The 17,110-nt window shown below is 44.8% G+C and overlaps 1 protein-coding gene across 1 annotated transcript; it reads left to right on the top strand.

Annotated features, from left to right (window-relative positions):
- Positions 1-36: 36 nt before the first annotated feature.
- On the top strand, positions 37-15,314 carry LOC115391990 (creatine kinase U-type, mitochondrial-like). The gene is made up of 9 exons (XM_030096448.1): positions 37-199; positions 3,181-3,379; positions 4,338-4,433; positions 4,564-4,785; positions 5,082-5,167; positions 12,543-12,666; positions 13,257-13,391; positions 13,554-13,679; positions 15,112-15,314. The coding sequence occupies exons 1-9, from the start codon at positions 54-56 to the stop codon at positions 15,223-15,225; spliced, it is 1,248 nt and encodes a 415-aa protein (XP_029952308.1). The 5' UTR covers positions 37-53; the 3' UTR covers positions 15,226-15,314.
- Positions 15,315-17,110: the final 1,796 nt, after the last annotated feature.

Genomic DNA, 17,110 nt, shown 5'->3' with positions numbered 1-17,110 from the left:
GAGGCTCCTCAGGCTCTCCGCTCTCCTCCGCCTCACACCTGCCAGCAGCAGCCATGGCCAGCAGCTTCTCCCGGATTCTGTCCTCCAAGCGGAGCCTCGGGATCCTGTCGGTGGTCGGAGGCTCCGTCACCGCCGGGCTCCTCCTCCACCGGGAGCGCGCCAGCGCCGGGGCCCCGGTGCGCCGCAGCTACCCCGCCAGGTGAGCCCCCCCGCCCGGCCGCTCGGTCCGGACAGGCTCTGCAGATTTCATCACCGATGTTCTCATGTGACTCTAACTGTATTGAAATAAAGTCTGTAATGTCATGTGTGAAAATCTGATAACGAGGCTTATTAACCACACAAAACTGTTTATAACGTTTGAAAATTAATATATCCGACACTGCATGTTAAAGGCAGGTATAAAACCGCCAAGTTTCAGGCAATGTTTATTATTTATTATTCTGTAGAGCAGTGACTTTAAAGTGAGAGAGACTTCATTAACAAATAAGAGAAAGAGAACATCAGGCGTTAGTGTCATGGGCGGACTAATTTGGTGTGTGTGTGTGTGAGAGAGAGAGAGGGAGAGAGCTCGTAATGTGTCCCCTATAATCCACCTCACATACATATATATATATATATATATATATATATATATATATATATATATATATATATATATATATATATATATATATATATGTTACAGCTCTTTCAAGCTCTGTGTGTGTGTGTGTGTGTGTGTGTGAAGCCTTGTATGTATGGGTGTATTGTGGTGGATTAGAGGAAAGTGAGGCTGTGTACGTGTCCGTCCACACGCTGCCTGCTTCATGAAGCGGCTCCTGCAGATTAGTCAACCCTTATCTGTTTGCTCAGATATCAAACCTCGCCCCGTGTTATCAGGCGGTCATACAAAGACTCGCCGCTTCCACAGCTTTCCCTGTCAGCCTGGTTACTTCCTACTAATGACACTGACTGGAACAGCGTCCTCAGTGATTTTTACATGAGTGTAATGTCGACTGGTCACTCTCACAATGTCATTTGACATAAATCCTGTAATCCCAATAGCTGCTGACCATCAGCTGCGCTATAGCCTATTACAAACACTCATGCTCCTGTAGTAGAGGAGCGGTCAGCAGTGTGTGTGCTCTTACTTATACTCCAGTACAATCAAAGCTGTGAGAATAGCTGTAGGAATTTGCCTGATCTGTGCTCATTGTCTTGCATAATATTTCGTCTCTACACTATTCAGTTAGTACATCCATTCATCCTTCCTGTTGGGCAAACGTGGAAGTCGGTGTTGGCAAATTGTCTTCCTTCAAATCTGTTGAAGACAGAAACAAAATATCAGAGCACGAACATTGTGAACACGGTCTGAATCCCGCTTTGTTGCAATCCGTCTCTGTTTTGTAATTAGTGGCTCCTTAAAGGATAAGTTCGGTTTAAACAGTTTTCACGTTGTCTATAGAACGATGTAGAACAATATACTCACTCAGAAGAGTTTTCTGACCCGATAAGCGGTCCGGGAGAAATTAAATCCATAGTGGAGCTGCAGACCTCCATATACTGTCAGCCAATGGGGCATGTGTGGCGCCACCCTCCAAAGAAGAAGAAGAAGCAGATGTTTGCAGTTCAGAGATCTTCTTCTTCTTCTTCGGAGTGGGTGGCGACCAAGAGCTTAGGTGCACAGCGCCACCGACTGTGTCTCTTGGTGAATGTACTTCAGTTTACTTCCTGATCTGTAAAACCAACAGCATGTGTTTTGCGACCCCGGGCTGTGGTGGAGGAGAGGCTGAGGGACCAGGAGGAAATATTGGTGAAACTAATGAGTTTTTGGACGATTAAAGCCGTTTTGGGAGCCGGCGCCACACATGCCCCATTGGCTGACAGTATTATGGAGGTCTGCAGCTCGACTATGGATCTAAATATCTCCTGGACCACTTATCGGGTCAGGAAACCCTTCTGAGTGAGTATATTGTTAAACATCGCTCTATAAACAACGTGAAAACTGTTTAAACCGAACTTATCCTTTAAGCTGTAGGAATGGAGGCATTCTTTTGTATCATTTTACTGGTGCTTTTCCTGGTTTTAGCAAGTAGATCAGGGTGTCAAATATATGTTGTTGTTTGGCCAGAACTGGCTTATCAGTCAGTTGAATGCAGCCCACAGAAAAAATTAAATCCAAAAATTCTGAACTACTTTTTTAAGGTAACCGCTGTTCCCATTTTATTCCACTAGAGGCTGCACTTTTTGGCAATTAGCCAGAATAACGTTTGAACAGCCATTTACAGAAAGATGCTGTGTGTGTGTGTGTGCAAAAAAAAAAAAAAACCATGGAAGCCAAAGGCTGCAGAAATCATGTAGGCCTGTAGAGTGACAATTCAACTTTAATCAAGATAAATCACACTGCAGCAACGATTTGAGGTTGCACTTTAAAAAGCTGAAATTCAATCTGAATTTCCAGACTTTCACTGTGTTTCTTGCACTAAACCTAAGGTTGAGTGTTCAGTCGTCAGCACCTCCAGGCTGCTGGTGCAGCTCAGCTGACATGAGGAGTGGCTGCATGTGGATCTGAACCGAATCCAACCAGCTTCTGTTGAAAGAGACCAAAGGTTTTCGTTTCCAGCTCAGACCTCCTCATACGCCCGAGTCGTCGCCGTTATTTTTGGTTAAAATGTCTTTTCCTGACTTATCTTTTGCCAGACAACAGGAAGTGGGGACGCGTAACCCACTGAGCCCAAGCCGCTGCTGCAGGTTCAGCCGTTGTCGCGTCGAACAGTTTCCTTCAGTCCTCAGCGTGATAACGTTTCCACTGGATTAAAACCAGTTTCTGACTGCTGATTTTTGTGTTCATAAAAAGCCTCCCTCTAAGCCCAAACACTCATTTAAAGATCAACGTGATTTTTACAGTCGTCCAGCCGGATTAATGTATTTATAATTTGTAGTGAGTAAAGGCATATTTTAGCGTTCTGTGAAGATTTAAATGTGCTGCACCTTCATTGTTCTGCTCTTGGCTTCACACACCTGTGTGTCTCATATAATCTGTGTTTGCGTTAGTCAGCACTGTTTGCAGCAGGATGACCTGCTTCCTCTGTAAATGACCGGTGTGAACTTCCTTGAAAGAGTCGGTCATGACCTGAACATACTGCTTACAGAGACGTTCCTCTGTGAGATGACTGTTGTCTGTGCGTCATGTTTGTCCAGTGCGGAATACCCCGACCTGCGCAAACACAACAACTGCATGGCCAGCAGCCTGACACCCGCCATCTACGCCAGACTGTGTGATAAAGTCACTCCTAATGGCTACACGCTGGACGCCGCCATCCAGACGGGCGTGGACAACCCCGGACACCCGTTCATTAAGACCGTGGGCATGGTGGCGGGAGACGAGGAGTCCTACGAGGTGAGGCGTCCTGCAGCCGCAGCTTTCCTCTTGGTGTGAAAAGAAGAGCGTCGTGCATCTGGATGTGTCTCGTCTGTTAAACCTTTCAGCATCAACCCAAAAAGAAATCGTCATTTCCAGGGAATGAGTCAGTTTTTGAAGTGACACTCCCTCCTGTCCTGTTTCAGCAGCAGGGTCACCCAGGGTCGCCCCTTTTGGGACTGCTCCATTTCCAGCTATAAGTGTCCTGCTCCATTCCCATTTCACTTCAGGACATGGAGAGTCCACACTGTTATCCTTGACTTATAACTGAAGACTATATTTAATTTATTCTGATGCCGAGACGGTTCGACAGTTCTGCATCACAGAGTAAGAATTCCAGACTGCTGTATTCACAACACGTGTTGCAGTGTGTTCGTCAGCACGCCGCCCTGCCGTTGGCGTGTTCAGGGGCTTCTTGATCACAGAGGTGTGGAGTCGAGGACGGTGTCCAAGGAGCTGTGATGATGCTGTTTTCTCGTGTCCAGATCCAGTCACTTAAAAAAACAACTGCACATCCTGAAATGAAGGAACACTTCATGTCATCAGACACTTTTGAATGTTCTTCACTGGACTTCACAAGGTTTACAGGCCTCTGTTTAGTCAAATTATCCTTATTTTCTGAAAGACTCTGGAGTTTGGCCAGTTTGTTTTCATAAACTTTCAAAAAAGCTGTGTAAAGTTGAACTCTGTCACAGAAGACTCGGAGTCCTCTGTCGCTCTGTCCTCGTTGGAACACGGTTTTTTTCACCTTTTTGTGCTCGACTGTCTTTAACTTTAAACAGCCTCCCTGTCCCTGCTGCTTCGAGGCTCTGCTCTGGCCTGATGACGCCGCCTCCATGCTTTCTGTTTGCAATAAATGGCTCCAGTAGTTCTCTATCTCTATATTACCATCTGACATCTTTTTTGAAGTATTTTGAATGTGGTTGTATTTTTGCAGGTGTTTGCTGAATTGCTGGACCCGATCATCAAAGAGAGACACAACGGCTACGACCCCAAAGCCATGAAGCACCCGACTGACCTGGATTCCAGCAAGGTATCGCTCTCATTACAGCGCATGCTCCAGATGAAGCCGCCGTCTTTTAGCCCTGGAAACTTCTCGGACGTAAATCCCGGGATGTTTCAATCCTCGCCTCATGTGTTTTCTCTGCGTGTCTTCGCTTCAGATTCAGGCAGGCCAGTTCGACGAGCGCTACGTGCTGTCGTCCAGGGTCAGGACGGGCCGCAGCATCCGCGGGCTGAGCCTGCCGCCCGCCTGCACCCGGGCGGAGCGCAGGGAGGTGGAGAGGGTGGTGGTGGACGCCCTGAGCGGCCTGAAGGGCGACCTGGCCGGGAAGTACTACAGCCTCACCCTGATGACGGAGCAGGAGCAGCAGCAGCTCATTGATGTAGGTCATTCTGAAGGCTGCATATAAACATATCTCAGGCCTCCTTTGGCTTCAGTAATACTGTCGGTTCTAAATATATTTTAATATTTCAAAATTTACATGAGGCCAAACAGATGGCTGTTTCTAAGAAACTGATCGACGTCAATATAACCTGACAAACACGATTGTGTCCAAAATAAAATAATAGCTTGGTTCTTTGCTGTTCATTTTTGTAATTTGTTATCCCTGATTTTGTAAAAGAATTAGAAAAAAGTGTTCGATGGCTTCAAAACAACTGTTTTCTGTCTGCGCTCCAGGACCACTTCCTGTTCGACAAGCCGGTGTCCCCCCTCCTGACATGTGCAGGCATGGCTCGTGACTGGCCCGACGCCCGCGGTATCTGGTGAGTGGACGATACGATGCTATTTATCTGACTGCACAGACACAGTCGGAGGATCGATGCATTACCTCTTTTTGTTTATCGCCGAATAGAGTCGTGATTCCTACCCAGGGATCACAGGGGAGCCGGAGCTTTTGTTGGTCAGAGGTCGTCACAGTTGGATTTGTACAGTCATGTCGGCGCTAACACTCTTTTAAATCATTTCCTTCAATGAACCGACCACAAAAAGATGATGCTTAATAATTATTGAACTTCATTTGTCCCTTTGTTGCAAATTAATCTCTTCTTCCTTGTTGGTTTTAATAGTTAACAGTCTTGTAACTAAGCGTCTGGTAGCAGCCAGCCTTTGTGTGTCACTGATGGAATCTCGCTGCCTGGCTGAGCTGTGGCCGAGGTGTGTTAGCACTGCCTCCTGTGCGTCCTCAGCATTGAGTTTCCCAGTGTGCCCAGGAATAGCCAAAAGCAGCGCGCCAGCCGGCCAAAATCAATCAGCAGCCTGGCTTTTAGCTCCCGCTGCCAGCCTCTCCTCCCTTAATAATTCACCTTCCCTTCATTACTCCATCATCTCTTCTTTCAGGTATGCTGGCAGCTCTCGTTTTCTGGCTCTCACTTTCTCATTGTCCTTTCTTTTTTTGCGCACTGCCTTCAGGTTCTGTTCTACTTTCCTTCGTTTTTCCGGATCATTTCCCGTCTCTCATTTGGTCGACCTTACTTTCTTTATTTTACTCATTCCTCACGGACGTGTGTGTGTTGTTGCTTTTCCATCTGTTCGTCCTCGAGCTCTCACCTTCATTGAAATGACGGACAATCTTAAGAAGGTCAGTGGGAACAGAAAGCCTCTGTATTGGCTCAGACCGGCGCCGTGTGCCTCGATTTTTTCCATTTAGATTCACAGCAGGAGGGGAGCAGACCACACTGTCTCTGCTGGGCTCTTCTCGAATGTCGCTCTCTTTTGCATTTGAGGTTGCAGTTTATCTCGGGCTTGGATGAAAGTGTGAAGTGAATTTCACACAATATGGTCCGTCTAGATCAGGGGTCAGCAACCCCAAGTGTTCAAAGAGCCATATTGGACCAAAAAAACAAAAAACAAATCTGTCTGGAGCCGCAAAAAATTAAAAGTCTTATATAAGCCTTATATGAAGGCAACACAGCTGTAAGTGTATATTAGCTATATTAGCCTGCTATCAAAATGAGTACGTTAGCTACAAATACATAATGAGCATCATGACTGAATGTTTATTTTCCCTGCAGCATCCTGGAGAGAATGAAACACAACATGACCCTGCTGTACCATACTTGGTGCTTTAAGTTTAACTTCCTTTACAATATTAATGTATCATGTTTTGTCACATTGATGAAATTATAGAAATACAGCACAGAAATCAAATTGTTGGTGTCATTTTTATTTTGAGGATTTGAAAAAAAAACAAAACAAAATGGAACGTGCCTATTATTGATAGGCTTCCTGTAATGTCACACCTTCCCATGGAAGTAAAGTGCAATCCTCTTCAACCTTCAATAATACAATCCTCTTCTCTTTTTCCATTATCTGGGTAACAGAGACTAAAACACCTGCAGTTAAAACACAGTCTGCAACTATACAAAAAGAACAGCAGCCTTTTGAAAAGGTAAATCGGTTATATAAAATGAAAATAAGCTGTTTAATTTTGATTTCAGTGCATTTCTGTGCATTCTGCAAATGCAAAGTTAGGCAGCCTAAGTCAGTGCAAATGAATAAAATGCAGAACAATCCTTTTCTATTTTCCCACTGATGGCGGCAACAGACACAAATGAACAGGCCACAACTGCAAACGAGTAATAAACAGCCTGCAATTAAAAGGCAGCTTGCTTAAAAAAGTAAACCACAGTAGAAGAGCTTTCTGAAAATGTAAAGCATCAAGTTAAGATCAGGCAGCATCCTCTTCTCTTTTCCTCCTCCTCTCTCAGCAACAGACAGCACAACACCAGCGCAGCAATCCTCAGACCTGAGCAATAAAACACAATAACATCCCTGCATGTCATTCAAAACACTGACAACAATCAGAAATCTCTTTATAAAAACAGGCACTTTGATGATAAATATGTGCCTATGACAGGATTGTGTTCTCACCCGTTTAATGTGACTTCTGTTTTCGGAGATCACCGGACAGCTTCTCAACATCGGGCATGTGAGATGAAACTTCAATCTTCAGACAGGACTGCAGCTCTCCTCTGAGGTGGGCGGTGTTTGCGCCTGCCCTTTTATTTCACCGTCTTTGCGGAGAGAGGCGGTTTTCCTCGCGTTATTATCTCTCAGGTTGCAACAAATCTTGCAGCAGTAGTGGAGTTTGGAGATGAAATCCACTTCTTAAATCCATCTTTGCGCTCCTCTAATTTCTTCAGAAGCACTTTTTCTCTCACTGCGAACTGGGTTAATTTAGCATGCCTTCCCTGAAAATGTCTTTATAACTTCTAAGTTTCGATCCTCAAATGATCCTTCTGATTGAGAATATTACAAATTACTTAGAAATCAGAGTAAAACACAAACAAGGAATGCAAAATCAAATTTTTATAAAGACAGCTTCTCTCAAAATGTAAACAACCCAAAACAATTTTGGCGCCAGTTGGATCAACTTCTTCACAAATCTAAAAGTAAAACTCAGCAGCTCATTGTTAATAATGAACCTACGTTTGATCCTGTTATCATTTCACAAGCTTTTAATCAACACTTCTCTAACATTAGTAGTGTCTCCAATAATCCTCCTGTTCTTTCAGGGGGCTTTACCAACGAACCACGTACTGGACCCTCTTTTTCTTTTCGAAATATAACCCCTTCAGATGTTTTTAATGCACTATGTGGATTAAAAACTAATAGTAGTGCGGGCCCTGATGGTCTTGATCCAAAATTTCTGAAAATGGCTGCACATGTGTTAATGTTTCCACTAGCTGATCTGTTTAATCTGTCCATAAACACCTGCTCATTTCCTTCAATATGAAGACCGCTAGAGTTACTCCTGTCTTCAAAGGAGGCGATTCGACTGACTTAAACAATTATCGTCCAATTTCTATTATATGTGCTGTTGACACGGTTTTTGAGAAAATTATATTCAATCAACTATATCAGTACCTTAATGCATATCATATTTTATCACCAGTACAGTCTGGGTTTAGAGCTGGATACTCAACAACTACAGCTTTGCTAAAATTTTCCAATGACATGTTCTCCTCCATTGACCAGGGTCAACTTGTGGGATCCATATTTTTAGATCTGTCCAAAGCTTTCGATTCAGTTGACCATTATTTGCTTCTTGACAAACTTTATGCAGCAGGCCTGAATAAAGAGGCAGTTTTATGGTTCAGCTCTTATCTTCACAATAGGAAACAGTATGTTCGTTTTGATGGTGTTCAATCTGAGAAATGCACAGTTGAAAATGGGGTACCTCAAGGTTCCACCCTTGGTCCTCTACTTTTTTCTATCTTCATAAATGATCTCCCGCGAATTATACAGAACTGCTCAATAAATTTGTATGCTGACGATACAGTGCTTTATAATGCTAATTCCGATCTCACACAACTGCAGATTCAGCTGCAAGCAGATTTTTAATCTGATTCAAAACTGGCTTGAAAATAATAAATTAAAGCTGAATTTGACGAAATCGTGCTGCATGCTTTTTGGCTCTCACTTTAACTTACTTACATCTCCTAACCTACATATTTCGTTTAGTAGTGGTTCAACTGTCCAAAACGTTGACTCTGCTAAATATCCTGGACAGTTTTTTTAATCCTGAACTCTGTTTCAAACCTCATGTAGATTACATCATAAGACGAACATATGCTACTTTAACTCCTCTTTTTCGGTCTGCAAACTGTTTTACACAAGAAGTCAGGAAGCAAACAATTACTCAACTTGTCCTCCCTGTTGTTATGCTGACACAATTTATCAAAACACTCATGACTTGTATCTCAAGCCTTTAAATGTTCTCTTCAATTCTCTCTGTCGATTCATACTCAAATGCCCTTATAGAACTCATCACTGTATTTTGTTTGAGAAGCTGAACTGGTTGCAACCATATGAAAGGCGACAATATCACTGGATACTATTCATTTTCAAATGTATTTATTTTTATTGTCCTCTGTATCGTAAACGATTTTTGGTTCCAGTTACTTCTGTATATTCTTTAAGAAGCACTCATAGTCTTACTTTTACTGTTCCACATACAAACAAAGAGATTGGTCGCAGAGCCTTCCAGTACAGGGCTCCATCTGACTGGAATAGGTTACCTTTATCTATTCGTGATGTAACATCTTTGGGTCAATTCCAATCCTTATTATTTTCACACCTTAAAGCTTCCTGCTTATGTTTTAGTTTTTTTTTTTTTTTTTTTTTGTCTGTTTTTTTTTTTTTTCCCCCCTTTGAACTTCCGTCAATGATGTATTACCTGTTTCTGAATTCATGGAGGATTGGGGGGTGAGGGAACAAAGGAGCATGTCTGTCCTGTGTGTGTGTGTGTGTGTGTGTGTGTGTGTGTGTGTGTGTGTGTGTGTGTGTGTGTGTGTGTGTCTGTTTATGTGTATATGTGTGCATTTATGTATGTTATTGTAAATTGTGTTAGATATGTATGTGTTTATGGACCCCCTCGAAAACGAGATGCGACATCTCAAGGGGCGTTCCATTAATAAAACTTCAAACTTCTCGTTACAAAGCAAACATGCAGGCAATCCTTCCGCATTGGCAATAAAAGCAAATGGTTCAGTCCATTCTTACTTGAATCCTCTGTTGTCATCCGCTATCTTTCTCTTTTCACCTTTGGGATCCATGGCCCATTCATACAGACGGACATCCGGGCATTTGGCCAACATCCGGGTCCGTCGCCCATAGCAACCAGTGCAAAGGGGAAAGCTGTCGTCTCCGCTCGCTTAGACAGAGTAAAGACGTACAATACGAGGGACGTTCTAAGATGGTTACAAGTTGTTGTGTGGTCGGCTGCACCAACAATAAAAGAAAAAATCCTACTCTATCATTTTATGATACCGAGTGAGTGTACGGAACCAGAAATTGACCGGCGCTTCGTACACAATACTGTGAAACTACTTTGTTGCACGAGGTGATTATACACACACAGACGGAGCGGAGCAGGCAGGGCTGTTCACACAGTGCCGCTTCACAGATGAATTGCTAAAAAAAAATTTCCACATACCGTCATACAGGGAGTCTGAAGGGGCACACTGTTACACCCACATTGTCCAATTTTGTCCGATATCGGGCCAAAATATCCCCAAAAAGCTCGTCGTAGTATGTGTAGTAGGGTGCATCAAAATACACATTTCCAGAATATTGGTTTGATTGGGTGCTAAAAGTGTTACCATCCATGCAAAAACAATATGTGTGTGTGGGTGTGTGCGTGCGTTGTTGCAACATTGTTACATTTCAAGCCTGGAGACCTGTATATTCCAATATTCCCGCACATTTTACCCTCTGTTTTGCTACTATTTTCCCGCACCTGCATAAAAAAAAGGGGTGGGGGGTGGGGGGTGGGGGGGGGGGGGGGGTGTCTAAAGCTTTGCCTGTGTAGCTCATTCGCTGAGTCAATTCCTTCAGCGCCACCATCACACACCACAGGATCCAGCTCTCACAAGATGGCCTTAAGCCCCCGCCAGAGCCGCACCCTGGTTTTTGGTCTGGGGGCCAGCATCACCGGTGCAGATGCCATCATTACTGGCGCCAAGCTGATCTTGCGGCTGCGACACACAACTGCATGCAAAGCGACCAGGTTTGACTGTAAATGGTAAATGGACCGCACTTATATAGTGTTTTTTACCCTGCACTGACAGAGCCCAAAGTGCTTCACACTGCAATATCAGGTTCACCCATTCAGACACCATACTGGGCGGTGGTAAGCCACTACTGCAGCCACAGCTGCCCTGGGGCAAACTGACGGAAGCGAGGCTGCCAAACTGCACCATTGGCCCCTCCCACCGCCAACCATTCACTCCCATGCTACTTTCATACTTAGGCAAGGTGGGTGAAGTGTCTTGCCCAAGGACACAACGACAGTTTTACACCTGCAGGAGCGGGGATCTGGTTCCTTGGTATTTTTTATGTTTTTATACATGCTTCTACATGCTTTATAAAGAATATTTCTAGAAGCAAGCACATCATTACATGCAGTGCAGGTTGTTTTAGAGAGTGACTTCTATGTTCTATTCAAAATAAATGTTCTAAAAATCGATTTCTTGTCGTTTTTGAGATTGCCTTGACATGTTACGCAAGAAATCAACCAAAAATGCCCATTTGGTATTTTTCACATGCTTTGTTCCACCTGTAAATCGCAAGTAATTTCCCCAAAACTTTGCACAAATCATTTTTATGTGTGTCCGAACAAAATGCAACCCCAATCAGATCGATATGTTGAGATTTCATTTTTGCATTGCAGTTTGATGCACCCTAATGTGTAGGCCATCTATAGCCGACAAGACCTTCCACACACTGAACAAATGTAAAATTACACTACAATAACACCTAAAACCGCAACGCACAAGGCACAGTGAACTGCGTGAGGCTGTGGTTTTCCCCCCTTGAGGACAGTTGCTATGGGCGGTCACATGACCTATGACGCGACTCCGTCTGCAAGAATGACAGGTTTGTTTACAGCAGCCACCTGCCTGGCGCCGCTCCGCGCCGCACCGCTCCGCGCCGTCGCAGGCTATGACGTAAATCCTCGTTGACAGAAATGTTGAAATGTAATATTTATTATGCACGCCTTTACAGCACTGTAAAATGCTAAGAAAGTTTTTCATGTTTGTCCTCCTACAGAAACCATATTAAAACAAAAAAAAAAATCCCCCCATATTTTTCCATTTTCATACATTTTTGAAGAGGTTCCAGGGAGCCACTTGGGGGGCGCTAAAGAGCCGCATGCGGCTCCGGAGCCCCGGGTTGCCGACCCCCGGTCTAGATGAACAACTCAGACATTTCTTCATTAAGAAATCAGCCCAGAGAAACATCCCGCGTGCGGCTCATGCGCCTGTATGGGGAGGTTGGACAGCGAGCAGGCAGATGAACGTAATCAGTCATCTCTGTGTGCCCATCCATCTTCTTTACCTGCTGCGTCCCAACGAAGGTCACAGCCTGAAGCTCCAGCTAATGGAGGGCAGAAGGCAGGATACTCTCTGGACAGAGAAGCAGTCACTTCTGAAACAAAATAAGATAATAATGCAAACTTATCAGTAAATCCTGCGAATCTGTTTCTCTCGTCTTTACGCTCCCCCAGGATAAAGTCCTCCTTCCTGTTGTCCTTGGCAGTGACGGCGGTGCAGAAACACCGGCCAGACTACCATCGCCCACAGGGAGCGATGCTCTCCTGCCCATTGTAACTATAATACGTCATCGTTTGTGCAGGCACAACAACGAGAAGACTTTCCTGATCTGGATCAACGAGGAGGATCACACCAGGGTCATCTCCATGGAGAAGGGAGGCAACATGAAGAGGGTGTTTGAACGGTTCTGCAGAGGCCTGAAGCAGGTGAGACTGTGTTTTTGTAAGGCAGAGAGCGAATTAAGGATGTTTAAAATGTTAAGATATTAAAAAAAAAAAAAAATTTAGAAAGCTAATGAAGTCAGGCTGTCCAGTTCACCGTGAGGCTGCAGCATAAACAGTCACATTCAGCCTATCCGACGCCCAGACTCATCCTGGCTGATTTCATAAAGATAGCGAGTCTGGTATTGCAGAATGGAGGACTGCTGGACGCTCGCATTTAGAGGCTGCTCAGACTGAATAAACTAAACCGGAGGAGCATACTCCTGACGGAACCCATGTCTGCAGCTACTTGTTGTTTACAGAAGCAAATAAACAGCCTGCAGCAGCGTTCCGCCCACTTGACATACCGCAGCACTGATTCTGAACACGAGCATGCAAACATCCATTATTTACTGAAGGAGTCCAAGTCCCCCATTAGAGAATGGGCCGGGCTGAAACGCTGCCACCTCAGTTCGTTTGCAGCTCCCCGTTCTTCAGAGCGGCTGGACGTTCATGGCGGCTTCACAGCGGAACTGTTGGATCAAAATAAACCGTCTGAGGCGCCGCTAACAAGTCTGTGTTCGTCCTCCTCGCAGGTGGAGCACCTGATCCAGGAGAGGGGGTGGGAGTTCATGTGGAACGAGAGGCTTGGCTACATCCTCACCTGCCCCTCCAACCTGGGCACAGGGCTGAGGGCCGGGGTCCACGTCAAGCTGCCCCTGCTCAGCAAGGTAACGCAGCAGTGGGCGTGGTGCAGAGGAGGAGGAAAGAAAGTCTGCTTACTTAAAACAGAGAGGATGAGAACCAGTGGCTTTGTCTCATCAGGACGCCACTTGGTTGTGAGCTGCAGCTTGAAATGATGTTTGAAAAAACTCCTTTCCCTCTCCTCTAAGGACGCCCGCTTCAGTAAGATCCTGGACAACCTGCGTCTGCAGAAACGAGGAACAGGCGGCGTGGACACTGCGGCGGTGGGCGGGACCTTCGACATCTCCAACCTGGACCGCCTGGGCCAGTCGGAGGTAGGGGAACCATGTCACACACACAGAGATGTTTAGACAGGTGTGGTGTTGGACATGTTGGCTGGGATCCAGATAAACTCTGGGCTAACAGTCAGCACCGTTCTCGTCCAGAGCGTACTTGCAGTGTGTCTCTGGTCCGTCGTGTTCTCGGTAATGCCGTCATGATTGTGTGTTTGTTTCGCACACATCCCCGACAATGGTTCTCTATTGTAATGAGTGAGTGTAGTTGCATGTATTAAACGACGGACTGGAGGATCAGAATGCAGCACAAATTAGCTTTCAGTTCGGTGCAGATGTTCGTCACATTGCATAATACCACGCTGCTGTAATCCCCTGTCAGTTTAAGGAGTGTGTGTGGCCTCCTCCGCCGCCCAGACTGACCATCATTTCAGGGAGGAACAGTCTGAGGTCACTGAGTCGAGAGACAGGAATGAAGAAGGAGATCAGTCATCTTTAGTTGAAATAAAGAACCAGGAGAAAAGAAATGGATTCTGTTTCAGCACAGTCAGGATGCATGTTCACAGAATAGTTTGTAAAAGTAATTAATTAATTAGTTACAATTAATCATTGTGAAATCACTGTAAAACATTGTCACTCTAATGATCTGAAACCTTTTCACTGTTACAGAAGTTTGTGTTAGTTATTGGCTGTTTATTATCACAAAAAACTTTCAAGTGTCACACTTCTAGTTGTTTTTCTCATTATATATTATTTTTAACAGTCATCGGGATCAATATAGCCAAAAGAAATATAACTGTTTTATGGTAAATTGATGGTACAGACTTAAAATATCTGGTAGATCTCCATATGTAGTCTGTGACAGTCACAACTGTGCAAATATCGTCTTGCACTAAAGCATATTTCACCATTTTAATTCATCTTCATCACATCGAAAATAAATTATCTTCTAAAATGATGTTCTTATTTTGTCATCCCCCTAGAGCAGGGGTGGCAAACTCCAGTCCTCGAGAGCTGCAGCCCTGCATGTTTCCATGTCTCCCTGCTTCAACACACCTGAATCCCATGAAGAATCACGACCAAGTCCAGCAGAAAGGCTGAGAACGAGCTTCATTACACTCAGCTGTGTTGAAGCAAGGAGACATGGAAAGCATGCAGGGCTGCGGCCCTCCAGGACTGGAGTTCGCCACTCCTGCTCTAGAGTTTTCCTTCTCTGCACTTCCTGTGAAAAGCCCATGGACCTTATGTTTGACACTCCTGATCTGAAGTTGATATAATTAAAAGAAAAACTGTGAGGCTGTCAGGGATTTCACTCTTGTCTATGTTGTAAAACATCATATCATGGTCATAAAAAGAGACATTTGATTAATTATGAACATTTAGTGGGAGACTTAATGTCTCTGATTGCATGTTTTTCGATGTCCCGTTAATGATGGCAGCAGTGAGACCTGAATCCCTCCCTCCCTCCCCTCAGGTCCAGCTGGTGCAGACCGTGATTGATGGCGTCAACTACCTGATTGAGTGTGAGAAGCGGCTGGAGAAGGGCCAGGACATCAAGGTCCCCCCTCCCATCAAGCAGTTCAAGTAGAGCCTGAATCTTTATCTCCACTACACACACTCACACAGCTCTGGGCACACACCCATGCACAAACCCATCACTCTGTGCCCATAGATATTCCAGATATCTATGTCATTGCCTCATTTATTACTACTCCGTATCTAACCGCCCCACAATCTACCTTACTCTACTGTAATCCACCTGTTTTACTCCCGGCTTTTCTGGCTAAACCGGTTCAAGTCTTATAATTCTGCATTTGGCTGAACACCGTCCAGCAAAGGGTTAACGCCCCGCTCTGATAGATCAGTGAGGACGCACACGCCCGTCGCCTGTTTGCAATGGAGTGGTGATGCTTGGCTGTGCATGGCCGAACACCACCGATGGCTCTGCTGCCCGAGCACACACCTCGGCCCACCAAACAAGGCTTCACTCCTGCTGCATGCACTATACTCAGGCCACCTCTCTCTCTCTCTCCATTCCTGTGTGTTGATTGGTCTATTTATCCGGTGCTTGTGTCGTCCATCCATTCGTCCGCTGCTGACTGCGTGTAAATAGTTTCCTTTCACCATATTGAGTGGATCTGAATGCAGATCAGTTCTAAGATTGGACAGACGTGTGCTCTCCAGGTGATTTGAATGTTTGATGACACTGGATTTCAGAGGTAATGATTCACATCGGTCGTGTCAGGGTCTGTACTGTACGCTGTGGAGCAACATGATTGGAGCTCATTACTGAATGTTGCACTGTGATGTCTTTTATTAAAGAAATCATCTATTTAACAATACCTCCTGCTGTTTATCTCTTGTTTCCATCTTCTCTGCCGTGTTTGCCTCGGTCGTGGTTTTACTGGTGCTGATTCCAGGTGTATTTGAGAATCAGATTTACACGCGAGCCTCAGTACGTCTCCTGTGAGATAAAACCCGGGTACTCACAGGGAAACCCACACACAGGGAGAACATTCAGACTCCACAGAGAGCAGCCCCTTCAGCCTGGACTCCAGCAAGGGTCTCCTCACTGTCAGACGGGAGTTTCCTGCATCGACAAGATGCCCAAGCTTGAAGTTACCATGGCAACTAAGCCAGCAGGTCATGATCGCTGTGAGTACAGTTGAGGACTGCCGTGTGACATTTTAGTCAGAAGCAGAACAAAACTGTTTGATGCTTGATGATTGCTGCCAGGATTTTGCTTTCAGATGGAGTCGAGACGGGAATCCAGAAACCCTCAGAGTTTCCTGACTTATATTAAAGCTTGAAGTGTCAAGCTTGTGTCACCGCTCTGTGTTGAAGAGGCGTTCAAACATTTTTGACACTTCATAAATCACAGTTCGTTGTTCATTCTTCATCATGTGCAGCTGATGCATGTTCAGTACATAAATAAAAACTGGTTTTTTTTTTCCATTTGCCGTCTGTTTTCCTCTGTGAAACACTAGTTTTCTAAGGTAACAATTGCTCGCTCATGATGCTAGACATAACCAAATGGCCACTAACAAGAAAATGTTTTGACTGTAGATGTAAAAAAGTCAATAAAAATGGAACTCCTTCTTCCTCAGACATCCGTCTCGTGCAGTCTGGCGTTCACGTTCAGGGCACAGCGCAGTGGGAGAACGTCCTCCTTCAATCTGTGTTTTCATAGCCGCAGCAGAATGTGGAGACGTCCCAGTGCACAAAGTCTGTAACAAGTTCTTTGTCTTACTGCGAATGAATGAAGCTCTATTGTCTCTGGCGATGAAACCGTTTTTTTCCAGTGTTTTCTGTCAGAAGCGGACGAAGACAAGAAGATCTTCAGTGTTGTGAGGAGGCACAGCTGAGATGTCACGTGTCGGTGTTCTCGTGAAATCTGTTTCTCTCTCTCTCTCTCTCTTTAAGGATTTGGAGGATGGTCTAAATGTCTGAGTAAACACACACACACACACACT

The sequence above is a fragment of the Salarias fasciatus genome, chromosome 7, assembly GCF_902148845.1.
Source record: "Salarias fasciatus chromosome 7, fSalaFa1.1, whole genome shotgun sequence".
In the NCBI taxonomy this organism is placed as follows: Eukaryota; Metazoa; Chordata; class Actinopteri; order Blenniiformes; family Blenniidae; genus Salarias; species Salarias fasciatus.
Note: the sequence above shows the minus strand (reverse complement) of the source record. Positions and strands in the feature narration are given on the sequence as shown.